General features: G+C 42.1%; 1 protein-coding gene across 8 annotated transcripts in view; it reads right to left on the bottom strand.

The window, feature by feature from the left end:
• MELK (maternal embryonic leucine zipper kinase) overlaps nucleotides 1-15838 on the bottom strand; it is a 114378-nt gene that overhangs the window by 75735 nt on the left and 22805 nt on the right. For all 8 annotated transcript variants that reach the window (XR_014823982.1, XM_021066072.2, XM_084989811.1 and 5 more), the window contains one exon: nucleotides 14802-14894. Coding sequence is in view for 7 of the 8 variants with exons in the window: in XM_021066072.2 (XP_020921731.1) it covers nucleotides 14802-14894 (93 nt within the window). In the remaining variant the exon portion in view is untranslated. The remainder of the gene's footprint in view (nucleotides 1-14801; nucleotides 14895-15838) is intronic.

The raw sequence follows: 15838 nt of genomic DNA, 5'->3' as shown, positions 1-15838 counted from the left end.
GCATCTTTAATCTAAAAAAAAAAAAAAGGTGGGGGTGGTGCAGAGGAGAGAAACCGAGTTAAAATAACTTCAGCAGCATCACACATCTAGGTAATAACTACACTAAATAACACAATCTCATACATAGTCCTGCCTACCACATAGCATCCAATTATTAGGACTCAATTGGGAAGCACTTTGTGAATAATTAACTTTCAAGCAAACATCTGATTTTTCTTTCAAGTTGAAAAAGGTTAGAAATTATCCATTTACACCTGAAAGATGTCAAATATTTCATCCGTAAATTGAGTCTTGATGGCATGACACTCCTGCCCAGGGTGTTACGGTCGAAGTAAAGAGGCTACACAGGAAGAGTGAGCTAACATGGCCTCATCAAACGCCATAAGAAGAGGTCAAGAGAGAGACTATGTCTGAGGTTAAGGGAGAAGATGAAGAATAATAACATCCCCATAGAAATCTACCAAAGCCTAGCGGAGAAAAAAAGCCAAAAAAGTACCCCTTAGTTAATGCATCAAAGCATCTTCACTTCACGGTTTTGAAATGGTAGGAGCATAAATCAATCAACTAAAATCACAAACCAAAACAAATGCAAGTAAATCTATAAGTTACCAACTAACAAATAAGAAAAAAATAACTGGGATTGGGGTGGGGGTTGAAACCACTTCCTCTGAGAAATTACAAAAGGAATTAGAGATGTTTACCATGGAACATTCCTTAAAGCATGTTCTGGACCATGAACAACAAAATAATCTAAAGTACTTTTTTTTTTTTTTTTTTTTTTTTTTTTTTGTCTTTTTGCCATTTCTTGGGCCACTCCTGTGGCATATGGAGGTTCCCAGGCTAGGGGTCTAATCAGAGCTGTAGCCGCTGGCCTACACCAGAGCCACAGCAACACCAGATCCGAGCCACGTCCTCAACCTACACCACAGCTCATGGCAACACTGGATCCTTAACCCACTGAGCGAGGCCAGGGATCGAACCCGCAACCTCATGGTTCCTAGTCGGATTCATTAACCACTGATCCACCACGGGAACTCCTAAAGTACTTATTTTAGAATGAAGATTCCTAAAGCCCCATTCCAGAAAACAAAACCAGGAGTTCCCACTGTGGCATAGTGGGTTAAGAATACAACTGCTGTGGCTAGGGTTAAGAATACAACTGCTGTAGGTCCAACCCCTGGCCCAGTGCTGTGGACTAAAGGATCCAGCGTTGCCACAGCTGCTGCTCAGATTCAGTCTCTGGCCCAGGAACTTCCACATGCCATGGATGCGGCCATTTTTAAAAAAAGGAGAAAACAAAACCAAAATCTCTAAACATATGGTCCTGAGCTCTGCATATTTTAACAAGTGTCCCAGAAAATTCCTTGGTACACTATCCTTAAGAAATTGTCCTAGAAAGATGGGAAGTTGAACTAAAATGTACAAGGAAACAAGATCCGATAGGAAAACGTGATGCATTCAAACCAGCAGGAGACCTCCAGGAAACTTATGAGTATCAGGCATATGATCACCTCTCTTAGAAGACAGGATGAAATTGTGGAAAGAGTACAGGTGTGCGGTAAAGCCTCGGTTCAAATCTTGACCCATAGTTACCAGCTGTGACCACGCAAGGGCACTTAATTTCTGAGGCTTGGTTTCCTCTTCTTTTTTTTTTTTTTTTTCCGTCTTTTTTATCTTTCTTTTAGGGCCAAAGCCACGGTATGTGGAGGTTCCCAGGTTAGGGGTCTAATCGGAGCTGTAGCTGCTGGCCTACACCACAGCTCACGGCAACGCCAGATCCTTAACCCACTGAGCGAGGCCAGGGATCGAACCCGCAACATCATGGTTCCTAGTCGGATTCGTTTGCACTGCGCCATGACGGGCACTCCCTCTTCTTCTTTATCTTATGAAATAGAGTAATAGTATTCACTCCAAAGGATTTCTGTGGGACTTAAATGAAAATTATAAAAAAGGATTTAGCATGTGGAGACCTTGTGCACTGTTGTGGCAATGTAAAATGTTGCTGCCGCTATGGAAAACAGTATGGCAGTTCCTCAAAAAATTAAAAATAGAATTACCATATGATCTAACAATTCCACATTTGGGTATATATCCAAAAGAATAAAAAGAAAGGTCTCAAAGAGATATTTGTTCCAATCAGCATTATTCACAATAACCAAAAGGTGGAAGCAATTCCAGTGGTACCTATATGCAATGGTATGTTATTCAGGCTTAAAAAGGAAGGACATTCTGATACATGTTACAATATGGATGAACTTTGATGATATTGCACTAAGTGGAATAAGGCAGTCACACACACACACAATATTGTCTGATTCTACTACATAAGGTACCTGGAGTAGTCAAACTCTAAATAGAAAGGATGGTTGCCAGGAGCTCAGGGAGAGGGAAATGGAGAGTTTCTGTTTAAAGGGTATAAAGTTGCAATTTTGCAAGATTAAAAGAGCTCTGGAGGGAAAAAAAATTTAAAAAAAGAGCTCTGGAGGTTGGTTGTACACCAACATGAATGCATGTAACGCTACTGAACTGCCTATTTTAAAGCGATTCAGGAGCTCCCCATCGTGGCTCAGTGAAAATGAATCTGACTAGCTTCCATAAGGATGCAGGTTTGATCCCTGGCCTGGCTCAGTCGGTTAAGGATCCGGCGTTGCCATGAGCTGTGGTGTAGGTCGAAGATGCGGCTTGGGTCTGGCATTGCTATGGCTGTGGTGTAGGCCAGTGGCTACAGCTCCAATTCAGTCCCTAGCCTGGGAACCTCCATATGCCACGGTGCGGCCCTAAAAAGACAAAAAAAAAAAAAAAAGGTTCAGATAGGAACTGTACACTTTTAAATGGTTAAGATGGTAAATTGCATGTTGTATGTATTTTTACCACAATTGGAAAGATAAAAAAAGGATCTAGCATGATTCTAGGACTATGATAAATACTTAGTAAAAGTTCCCATGATGCATTGAGACGGCCACGATATCATCTCTATGGTATTTCTGCCAAAAAAGGCATAACCTGAAACTAATCACAAGAAGCATCAGACAAATTCAAATTGAGGGACATTTTACAAAATAACTGGCTTCCTCAAAAATTTCAAGGTCACCAGGATAAATTAAGGAACTTTTTCAGATTAAAGAACTACAAAGAAACACAACAATGCAATGCATGATCCTGAATGGAATCATGGACTGGAGAGAAAATATAGGAGTTCCTGTCATGGCTCAGTGGTTAACGAGCCTGACTAGTATCCATGAGGCTGTGGGGTTGATTTCTGGCCTTGCTCAGTGAGTTAAGGATCCAATGTTGCCGTTAGTTGCGGTGTAGCTTGTAGATGTGGCTCGGGTCTGGCATTGCTGTGGCGTAGGCCGGTAGCCATAGCTCCAATCCAATCCCTAGACTTCGAACCTCCATATGCCGAAGGTGCAGCTCTAAAAAGACAAAAGACAAAAAAATAAGAAAATATAGCTATTATTAGTACAACTAATACCATGTGAATATGAATCGTGGATATTAAATAAATCATATCAATGTTAAAGTCTCTGATTTTCGACAACTAAAGAATGGTTACAAAAGAGAGAGCTTTTTTTTTTTTTTTTTTTGTCCTTTCGCCTTTTCTAGGGCCGCTCTCGCGGCATATGGAAGGTCCCAGGCTAGGGGTCTAATTGGAGCTGTAGCCACCGGCCTACACCAGAGCCACAGCAACGCCAGTTCATGGCAATGCCGGATCCTTAACCCATTGAACAAGGCCAGGGATCGAACCCACAACCTCATGGTTCCTAGTCGGATTCATTTCCACTGCGCCACAATGGGAACTCCGAGAGCTCTTGCTTTTAGGAAATACATACATAGTATTTAATGATAAACGGGTATGATGTCTCCAACTTACTCTCAATTGGTTCAAAACATAATGTACATATATATATATATATATAAATATAGAGAATGATAATGCTAATAGAGAAAAATTTAAACAATTGTGAATTTGGCTAAATATATCAGAACTTCTTCATTCCATATTTGCAGCTATTCTCTAAGTTTGAAATTATACCCAAATAAAAGGTAACCAAGGAGTTCCCATTGTGGCTCAGTGGTTAACGAATCCAATTACGAACCATGAGGTTGCAGGTTCAATCCCTGGCCTTGCTCAGTGGGTTAAGGATGCGGCGTTGCCATGAGCTGTGCTGTAGGTTGCAGACACAGCTTGGATCCTGCATTGCTGTGGCTCTGGTGCAGGCCAGCAGCTACAGCTCCGATTGGACCCCTAGCCTGGGAACCTCCATATGCCATGGGAGTGGCCCAAGAAATGGAAAAAAAAAAAAAAAAAAAAAAAAAAAAGATAACCAAAAACAAGTTAGTCCCCACCTTCTCATGTTAAAAATTAAGTAAATTGAAATATCTCAAAGTTTCTTTTATATAATAACACTAGTTCCAAAAGATGTTTCATATAAGGTGTGGTTTCTGTAACATATAAAATAAGAGCAGCTGCTATCTGTGATGTTCTGCTCCCAAAGGACCACATTGTACAGGAACATATTAAGATCTGGAGATGGTCTAAACTTCAGCAAACTGCTCAACTCAGCACTGCCAGAGCTTTTGACAACTAAACCTTTTTCATTTTAATGATACTAATATCAGCAAAATTAGTACTCCAGAGAGTGGAAGGGGCTAACTAGCCTGCAATAACCAGTGGTAAAGCAGGAAATGCCAGGCTTTCTGAGTCCGGGCCTCTTACACAGGACTGCCGGCCTCAGATGGTTGGCTGTGAACAAAACACAGGTTTTCTCTTCGCCAAACTGAGCCTGTAATCCTGGCCTCAAATTCTGCTGGCAGGACTAAGCAGTCTACACTATGGCACTATTTAACACAAAAGCAACCTCAACAAGGACATCAGAAATATACCCTTGTTTCATAGGTATACTATTATTATATTTATTGCAAGTTGTTCGTTTCACTAGTTACTTTCTATATATCACTCTTTGAATAGGCATCTCTTTGATTAACAAGTTTACTTCTTCACACCATGCACTCAAAAAGCTTAAAGACTTTAACATAAGACAAGATACCATAAAACTCCTAGAAGAGAACACAGGCAAAACATTCTCTGACACCAACCCTACAAATGTTTTCTTAGGTCAGTCTCCCAAAGCAACAGACAAAAAAATGAAAATAAACCAGTGGGACTAATCTAACTTACAAGCTTTGGCACAGCAAAGGAAAGCATTAAAAAAACACAAAACAAAAAGACAACCAATAGAGTCTCAAACCATGCAACGAACAAGGTTTTATCTCCAAAATACACGTACAACTTATACAACTCAACAGCCAAAAAACAACAACTCAATTGAAAAGTGGGAGGAAGACCTGAACAGACATTTCTCTAAAGAAGATATACAGAGGACAAGATGGCGGAGGAGTAGGGGGACACGCTCGCCCTCTCCCACAAACACAACAAAAAAAGCACATCTACAGAAGAAATGACTCGCACAGAACAACAACCAATCGCTGGCAGAGGAACCTAAACTCCAATAACGGCAAGAAGTTCGTGACATTATTGGGCAGAACGGGAGAAAAGAGGAGAGTGAGAGAAGGTGAATCCGAGCGGGACGGGCGCTCCCGAAAGGGAACTGCGGAGGAGAAAGGGATCCCGCACCCTGGAAAGTCTCCTACCGGGGGAAAGATCAAACGAACCGGAGGAATCTCCAGATGCAGAGAAGAGTGTAGCAGTAAGTCGGAGTACGGAAAAACGATCAAGAACCCAACGGACCATCTGAACTACGGGCACAGTCACCAAAAATTGAGACGCCTGGGTGGGGGCTGGGCACCGAATCCTCGGCTCCAGAGGTTAGTCCCCGGGAAAGGGCCGGGGGACGCCTGGGTGGGGCTGGGCACCGTGACCTCAGCTCTGAAGGTTGGTCCCCGAGAGGGGGCCGGGGGACGCCTGGGTTGGGGCTGGGCACCGAGACCTCGCCTCCGAAGGTTAGTCCCCAAGAAAGGGCCGGGGGACGCCTGGGGGGGGGCTGGGCACCGAGACCTCGGCTCCAGAGATTAGTCCCCGGGCTAGGGGGGCGGGGAAGAGCGGAAACTGCTTGGGAGGTCTCTAAACCATTTGACGGGGCAGAGACTGCCTGGGAGACTAGAAAACAAAGCTGTCGCAGAGGAAGGGAGCAATACTCTAGGGGCGGGGAGTGGAAAGCCGCCTCAGAGGGAACCTGGGAGAAGAGCCTGGTCTGCGCCCGTGCTGGGGAGGGGAGAGAAGAAGGGGTGGGTCCCCATAGAATACCCCCCATGCCACAGCAAGCTTACAGGCCCACTAGCTAGCTGAAAACTGTGCTTCCCAGTGCATCCCCTCCCCCTACCCCCGCCACCCCCTACGCTCTCGCCGAACCTGGGGCTGCCTGCCATCCAGGAGGGCTGGCCTCAACAATTGCCTGAAGCCTACCACCGCAGGGGCTCTCCCTGCACAGGCCTGCTTGCCCTTTGGAGGGGCTACACTTCCACAGAGCAGCACCAAACACCACCAGCCCCCTAGAAAAGGCCTGCAGCCCAGAAAAGCTAGAACAAGCCTAGCCAGGCCGTGAATAGATCGAACTAATTCTCCGACGGTTTTTCTGAGACGGGCTCCCCCGGGGAGGAGCCTCTTGAGTCTCCAAGGGCCTTGCTACACGCCCAAGACCCCAGGGGGTGCTAAGACCTAGTGGACCAGCTGCATAGGACTGCCAGCTCCAGGCAGGACCCCCTGCAGCCCAGAAAAGCTGCAACAAGCCTGGCCGAATCGGGAAAAGATCTCAGACGGTCTTTCTGAGTCGGGCTGTCCTGGGGAGGAGCCTCTTGAGTCTCCAAGGGCCCTGCTACCCACCCAAGACCCCAAGGGGTGCTGAGACCTAGTGGACCAGCTGCATAGGACTGCCAGCTCCAGGCAGGACCCCCTGCAGCCCAGAAAAGCTGCAACAAGCCTGGCCGAATCGGGAAAAGATCTCAGACGGTCCTTCTGAGTCGGGCTGTCCTGGGGAGGAGCCTCTTGAGTCTCCAAGGGCCCTGCTACCCGCCCAAGACCCCAAGGGGTGCTGAGACCTAGTGGACCAGCTGCATAGGACTGCCAGCTCCAGGCAGGACCCCCTGCAGCCCAGAAAAGCTGCAACAAGCCTGGCCGACTTGGGAAAAGATCTCAGACGGTCTTTCTGAGTCGGGCTGTCCTGGGGAGGAGCCTCTTGAGTCTCCAAAGGCCCTGCTACCCGCCCAAGACCCCAAGGGGTGCTGAGACCTAGTGGACCAGCTGCATAGGACTGCCAGCTCCAGGCAGGACCCCCTGCAGCCCAGAAAAGCTGCAACAAGCCTGGCCGAATCGGGAAAAGATCTCAGACGGTCTTTCTGAGTCGGGCTGCCCTGGGGAGGAACGTCTTGAGTCTCCAAGGGCCCTGCTACCCGCCCAAGACCCCAGGGGGTGCTGAGAACCAAGTGAAATCTGCTACCATTGTGGGGTGGACCTCCCAGTCCTGTCTGCCCTCAGGAAGTCCTCCTTTGCTTCAAAGAAACACTGTTAGTCCCATCAACACTCCAGAAAAGCCACACTGCCTCAAAAAAGATTGACCAACAACGACAGCCCTCAGGAAATATTCCAGGGCAGTGACAAGGCAAACACTACCCGATAAAGGAGAGTACAACTCCCTCAGGAGAAAGAAGACAACAAGCAAGATGAAGAAGCTGAGAAACCACCCCCAGTCAAACCAACAGGAGAACTCACCTAAAACAGTCAACAATGAAACTGATCTCTGCAGTCTGACAGACCTGGAGTTCAAAAGAGAAATAGTGAAAATACTGAAGGAATTAAGAGAAGATATGAACAGCAATGCAGATACCCTCAGAAAGGAGCTAGAAAATATAAGGAGGAGCCAAGAAAAACTAGAACATTCATTTGCAGAGATGCAAACTGAACTAGGGGCAGTAAAAACCAGAATGAATAATGCAGAAGAACGAATCAGTGATATGGAAGATAGAATAATGGAAATCACTCAATCTGGTCAACAGACAGAAAACCGAATCAAAAAACTGGAAAGCAATATAAGAGACCTATGGGATAATATAAAACGGGCCAATCTACGCATAATAGGAATTCCAGAAGGAGTAGAAAAAGATAAGGGAATGGAAAATATATTTGAAGAAATTATCGCTGGAAACTTCCCAAATCTAAAGGATACTGGATTCAAGATACAAGAAGCACAGAGGGCCCCAAACAAACTGAACCCAAACAGACCCACACCAAGACACATCATAATAAAAATGGCAAAAGTTAGTGATAAAGAGAGGATCCTAAAGGCAGCAAGAGAAAAACAGAATGTTACCTACAAGGGAACCCCCATAAGAATATCAGCTGATTTCTCTACAGAAACACTACAGGCCAGGAGGGAATGGCAAGAGATATTTAAAGTGCTCAAAGGAAAAAATATGCAACCTAGAATACTTTATCCAGCAAGAATATCATTTAAAATAGAAGGGGAAATAAAAATTTTTCCCAACAAACAAAAACTTAAAGAATACAGCAACACAAAACCCAGGTTAAAGGAAATATTGAAAGGGCTTCTCTAAACCAAAAAGAAAGGAAGGAAAGGGAAGAAAAAAGAAAAGAAAAAAAAAAAAAAAAGAAGAAGAAGAAGAGGAGGAAGAACTAGGACTGAGGAAGATGCAATCAGAGAGCAGTTACTCAAATAAGCCAGCATACAGATTTAATCATGAACATGCTTCAAACAAAATAAAATTAAAAAGAAAAAAATAAAAGAGTCATCAAAACCATAAAATGTGGGCAAGGGATGTTAGGAGGTAAATAATCCTTTTTGTTTGTATGTATGTCTCTCTTCTTAATTTTAATATAATAATGAAGTGTTTGAACTTACAGGACCATCAGGCTAAAACACACAATTATGGGAAGGGGTTAGCATACTTAAAAAACAGGGCAACCACAAGCCAAAACCAAATATTGCATTTGCAAAAAATGAAAAAAAAAAAATACACTCAAGCAGATAATAACAGGAGACCATCCAACCAAAAAAAAAAAAAAAAAAAAAAAAAAAAAAGAAGAATGGAGAACCATAGAATCAACTGGAACACGAGGATCAAATGGCAATAAATAATCATCTATCAATTATCACCTTAAATGTCAATGGACTGAATGCCCCAATCAAAAGACACAGAATGGCTGAGTGGATAAAACGGCAAAAACCTTCAATATGCTGCCTACAAGAAACTCACCTTAGGACAAAAGATACATATAGATTGAAAGTGAAAGGCTGGGGAAAAGTATTTCATGCCAATAGACATGACAGAAAAGCAGGAGTTGCAACGCTCATATCAGACAAAATAGACTTTAAAACAAAAGACATAAAGAAAGACAAAGAAGGACACTATTTAATGATTAAGGGATCCATCCAAGGAGAGGATGTTACTATCATCAACATATATGCCCCAAACATAGGAGCACCCAGATACATACAACAAATATTAACAGACATAAAGGGAGATATTGATGAGAATACAATCATAGTAGGAGACCTTAATACCCCCCTCACATCAATGGACAGATCCTCTAGAAAGAAAACCAATAAAGCAACAGAGATCCTAAAGAAAACAATAGAAAAGTTAGACTTAATTGATATCTTCAGGACACTACATCCAAAAAAATCAGAATACACATTCTTCTCAAATGCTCATGGAACATTCTCAAGAATCGACCACATATTGGGACATAAAGTGAATCTCAATAAATTTAGGAGCATAGAAATTATCTCAAGTATCTTCTCTGACCACAATGCCATGAAATTAGAAATCAACCATGGGAAAAGGAAAGAGAAAAAACCTACTCCATGGAGACTAAACAACATGCTACTAAAAAACCAATGGGTCAATGAGGAAATCAAGAAGGAAATTAAAAACTATCTTGAAACAAATGATAATGAAGACACAACCTCTCAAAATCTATGGGATGCTGCGAAAGCAGTGCTCAGAGGGAAATTTATAGCAATCCAGGCCTTTCTCAAAAAAGAAGAAAGATCCCAAATTGACAACTTAACCCTCCACCTAAATGAATTAGAAAAAGAAGAACAAAGAAGTCCTGAAGTCAGCAGAAGGAAGGAAATTGTAAAGATCAAAGAAGAAATCAATAAAATAGAGACTCAAAAAACAATAGAGAAAATTAATAAAACCAAGAGCTGGTTCTTTGAAAAGGTGAACAAAATTGATAAACCCCTGGCCAGACTCACTAAAAAGAGGAGAGAAAGAACCCAAATCACCAAAATTATAAATGAAAAAGGAGAAATCACAACGGATACAGCAGAAATACAAAAAACCATAAGAGAATACTATGAACAACTATATGGCAATAAGTTTGACAATCTGGAAGAAATGGACAATTTTCTAGAATCTTACAGCCTGCCAAAACTGAATCAAGCAGAAACAGACCAACTGAACAGACCAATCACTAGAAATGAAATTGAAGAGGTCATAAAATCACTCCCTACAAATAAAAGCCCAGGACCAGATGGCTTCACAGGTGAATTCTATCAAACATATAAAGAGGAATTGGTGCCCATCCTCCTTAAACTCTTTCAAAAGGTTGAAGAAGAAGGAATACTCCCAAAGACATTCTATGAGGCCACCATCACCCTCATTCCAAAACCAGGCAGAGATACCACCAAAAAAGAAAACTATCGCCCAATATCATTGATGAATATAGATGCAAAACTTCTCAACAAAATCTTAGCCAACCGAATCCAACAACATATCAAAAAAATTATACACCATGACCAGGTTGGGTTCATCCCAGGTTCACAAGGATGGTTCAACATACGCAAATCAATCAACATCATACACCACATTAACAAAAAAAAAGTCAAAAATCATATGATCATCTCAATAGATGCAGAAAAAGCATTTGACAAAGTTCAACATCCATTCATGATCAAGACCCTCGCCAAAGTGGGTATAGAGGGAACATTCCTGAATATAATCAAAGCCATTTATGATAAACCCACAGCAAATATAATCCTCAATGGGGAAAAACTGAAAGCCTTCTCACTCAAATCTGGAACAAGACAGGGATGCCCACTCTCACCACTGCTCTTCAACATAGTTTTGGAAGTCTTAGCCACAGCAATTAGACAAACAAAAGAAATCAAAGGCATCCATATAGGAAGAGAAGAGATCAAACTGTCACTGTATGCAGATGACATGATTCTATACCTAGAAAACCCTAAGGACTCAACCCCAAAACTCCTTGAACTGATTAATAAATTCAGCAAAGTGGCAGGATATAAGATTAACATTCAGAAGTCAGTTGCATTTCTGTATACCAGCAATGAAACATTAGAAAAGGAATACAAAAATACGATACCTTTTAAAATTGTACCTCACAAAATCAAATACCTCGGAATACACCTAACCAAAGAGGTAAAGGACCTATATGCCGAGAACTATAAAACCTTAATCAAAGAAATCAAAGAAGATGTAAAAAAATGGAAAGATATTCCATGTTCCGGGATTGGAAAAATCAATATTGTGAAAATGGCCATCCTACCCAAAGCAATCTACAGATTCAATGCAATCCCTATCAAATTACCCACGACATTTTTCACAGAACTAGAACAAACAATCCAAACATTTATATGGAACCACAAAAGACCCAGAATCGCCAAAGCAATCCTGAGAAACAAAAACCAAGCAGGAGGCATCACTCTCCCAGACTTCAAGAAATACTACAAAGCCACAGTCATCAAAACAGTGTGGTACTGGTATCAAAACAGACAGACAGACCAATGGAACAGAATAGAGAATCTGGAAATTAACCCTGACACCTATGGTCAATTAATCTTTGACAAGGGAGGCAAGAACATAAAATGGGAAAAGGAAAGTCTATTCAGCAAGCATTGCTGGGAAACCTGGACAGCTGCATGCAAAGCAATGAAACTAGAACACACCCTCACACCATGCACAAAAATAAACTCCAAATGGCTGAAAGACTTAAATATACGACAGGACACCATCAAACTCCTAGAAGAAAACATAGGCAAAACACTCTCTGACATCAACATCATGAATATTTTCTCAGGTCAGTCTCCCAAAGCAATAGAAATTAGAGCAAAAATAAACACATGGGACCTCATCAAACTGAAAAGCTTTTGCACAGCAAAGGAAACCCAAAAGAAAACAAAAAGACAACTTACAGAATGGGAGAAAATAGTTTCAAATGATGCAACTGACAAGGGCTTAATCTCTAGAATATATAAACAACTTATACAACTCAACAGCAAAAAAACCAATCAATCAATGGAAAAATGGGCAAAAGACCTGAATAGACATTTCTCCAAAGAAGATATACAGATGGCCAACAAACACATGAAAAAATGCTCAACATCGCTGATTATAAGAGAAATGCAAATCAAAACTACCATGAGATACCACCTCACACCAGTCAGAATGGCCATCATTCATAAATCCACAAATAACAAGTGCTGGAGGGGCTGTGGAGAAAAGGGAACCCTCCTGCACTGTTGGTGGGAATGTAAACTGGTACAGCCACTATGGAGAACAGTTTGGAGATACCTTAGAAATCTATACATAGAACTTCCATATGACCCTGCAATCCCACTCTTGGGCATCTATCCGGACAAAGCTCTACTTAAAAGAGACACATGCAGCCGCATGTTCATTGCAGCACTATTCACAATAGCCAGGACATGGAAACAATCCAAATGTCCATCGACAGATGATTGGATTCGGAAGATGTGGTATATATACACGATGGAATACTACTCAGCCATAAAAAAGGATGACATAATGCCATTTGCAGCAACATGGATGGAACTAGAGAATCTCATACTGAGTGAAATGAGCCAGAAAGACAAAGACAAATACCATATGACATCACTTATAACTGGAATCTAATATCCAGCACAAATGAACATCTCCTCAGAAAAGAAAATCAATCATGGACTTGGAGAAGAGACTTGTGGTTGCCTGATGGGAGGGGGAGGGAGTGGGAGGGATCGGGAGCTTGGGCTTATCAGTCACAACCTAGAATAGATTTACAAGGAGATCCCGCTGAATAGCATTGAGAACTATGTCTAGATACTCATGTTGCAACAGAAGAAATGGTGGGGGAAAAACTGTAATTGTAATGTATACATGTAAGGATAACCTGACCCCCTTGCTGTACAGTGGGAAAATAAAATTAAAAAAAAAAAAAAAAAAAAAGAAGATATACAGATGGCCAACAGGCACATGAAAAAATGCTCAACTTCACTAATTATTAGAGAAATGCAAATCAAAACTACAATGAGGTACCACCTCACCCGATAAGAATGGCCATCATTAGGAAGTCTACAAATAAATGCTAGAGAGGGTGTGGAGAAAAGGGAACCCTCCTACACTGTTGGTGGGAATGTAAATTGGTAAAATCACTATGGAAAACAGGATGGAGGTATCTCAGAAAACTATAGGGAGTTCCTTCCCATTGTGGTGAAGCAGAAATGAAACTGACTAATATCCATGAGGATGCAGGTTTGATCCCTGGCCTTGCTCAGTGGGTCGGAGATCTGGCACTGAAGTGAGCTGTGGTGTAGATGCAGCTTGGATTCCATGTTGCTGTAGCTGAGGTGTAGGCTGGCAGCTGTAGCCCCGTTTCAACCCCTAGCCTGGGAACTTCCATATGCTGCTGGTGTGGCCCTAAAAAAGCAAAAAAAAAAAGAAAAGAAAAAGAAAACTAAATATAGAACTACCATATGATCTAGCAATCCCACTCCTGGCATATATCCAGACAAAATTATAATTCAAAAAGATGCATGCACCCGTATGTTCATTGCAGCACTATTCACAATAGCCAAGACATGGAAAAAACCTAAATGTCCATCGACAGATGAATGATTTACAAAGACGTGGTACATATTCACAATGGAATACTACTCAGCCATAAAAAAGAACAAAATAATGCCACTTGCAGCAACATAGATAGAACTAGAGACTCTCATACTAAGTGAAGTCAGAAAGAGAAAGACAAATACCATATGATATCACTTATATCTGGAATCTAATATATGGGACAAATGAACCTTTCCACAGAAAGAAAAAACTCATGGACATGGAGAACAGACTTGTGGTTGCCAAGGGGGAGGGGGAGGGAGTGGGATAGACTGGGAGTTTGGGGTCAGTAGATACAAATTATTGTATTTGGAGTGGATAAGCAACAAGATCCTGCTGTATAGTACAGGGAACTGTATCTAGTCACTGTGATGGAACATGATGGAGGATAATGTGAGAAAAAGAACGTGTATGTGTGTGTACATATATATATATATATATGTATGTATGTATGTATTACTGGGTCACTTTGCTGTACAGTAGAGATTAACAGAATACTCTAAATCAACTATAATAAAAAAATTTTTAGGAGTTCCCGTCGTGGCTCCGTAGTTAACGAATCTGACAAGGAACCATGAGGTTGCGGGTTCGATCCCTGGCCTTGTTCAGTAGGTTGAGGATCCAGCGTTGCCATGAACTCTGGTGTAGGTCACAGACTCGGCTCAGATCCCGCATTGTTGTGGCTGTGGTGTAGGCCAGTGGCTACAGCTCCGATTCGACCCCTAGCCTGGGAACCTCCATATGCCACAGGAGCGGCCCTCAAGAGGCAAAAAGACGACAAAAAAAAAAAAAAAAAATTTAAAAAACAAGTTTCTTACCTCATTATATGCTCAACACATAGCACCTAACTCAGTACAGGTCACCAATAAATATACATTGATTCTATACTGAGTTAATCAATGAATAATTACCTCTGATCCCAGATATGATTTGCCTTGTATTAATTCAGGTGCTGCATAAGCAAGACTCCCACAGCATGTCTGTAGATGGTAATCCTTGTTACCCTGCCAATAAAATAAAAATGAAACACTTATTAAACCTTGATAAACATTCTTTCAGCACAAGCAAAGAGATGCTAGATGAAGAATTACCACCAAATGATAAGAGACTTCTGCTGCCAACTCACTATCTGCCTACATGCATGCACATGTGGCTTCCTCTTCTCTGCACTTCCAAAACCGCTACAACCCAGCACGAACAAAATCCTTTTCCTCTTAGCTCAGTCAAGTCATATTCATACTTCCCTAGGCATCCTTTCCCATAATAATCAGCTTAGCAGACATCCAAGTAGCATACATACATGTCTTCCCACTCCCAAGTACTCCAGGAAAATGGATTATTTCCCCACTGGACCCTATCTCCAATCTCAAATCTTTATATGACAGAAGAGTTGCTTTTCCCCTAGAGGGAAGAGAGCCATATGCTACACGGGCCAGCGCCTTGGGAGTCTGTTTTCTAGACTCAGTTATAACACAAGCCACAACCTGAACTTCCTGATCTGTTCAAATGAGGAATCTGCCTAAACTCCTCTGCTCTCCCACAGATATATGAAGACATAATGAAAATGATACCACTGCCCAACACTTACAGAGAATGCCGCCCCCGGCAAATGACTTGTGAAAGTCTGAGATTTCATTTTCAACCACAACAACACAGCCAGAAGAAAGCTCCTCAGCAGAAAGCTGAGGCCACCCTCTCCCAGCCAACTCCTACTTTGAGATGGTGTCAATGTGGGACCAATCTGTGGCAGCCATAAAAAAAGACTAACAGAGCCTGTCACATTCTCCAATGCCTCCTGTGATGAACATGACTTAAACCAACTTATCTGCTCAAAGTATGCTTTATCTTTACGGCCTGCCGATCACAAACAAAAAACACCTTCTAGCATGTGGTCAGGAACCAAAAAGAGACACAAGACTCCACTGACAATCTCTGAAGAGCTAAGGGA

The sequence above is a fragment of the Sus scrofa genome, chromosome 1 (assembly GCF_054392235.1).
Source record: "Sus scrofa isolate SSC_HxYL_T2T_F1_AM1 chromosome 1, Sscrofa_HxYL_maternal_Yorkshire_Landrace_v2.0, whole genome shotgun sequence".
NCBI classification, from domain to species: domain Eukaryota; kingdom Metazoa; phylum Chordata; class Mammalia; order Artiodactyla; family Suidae; genus Sus; species Sus scrofa.
Note: the sequence above shows the minus strand (reverse complement) of the source record. Positions and strands in the feature narration are given on the sequence as shown.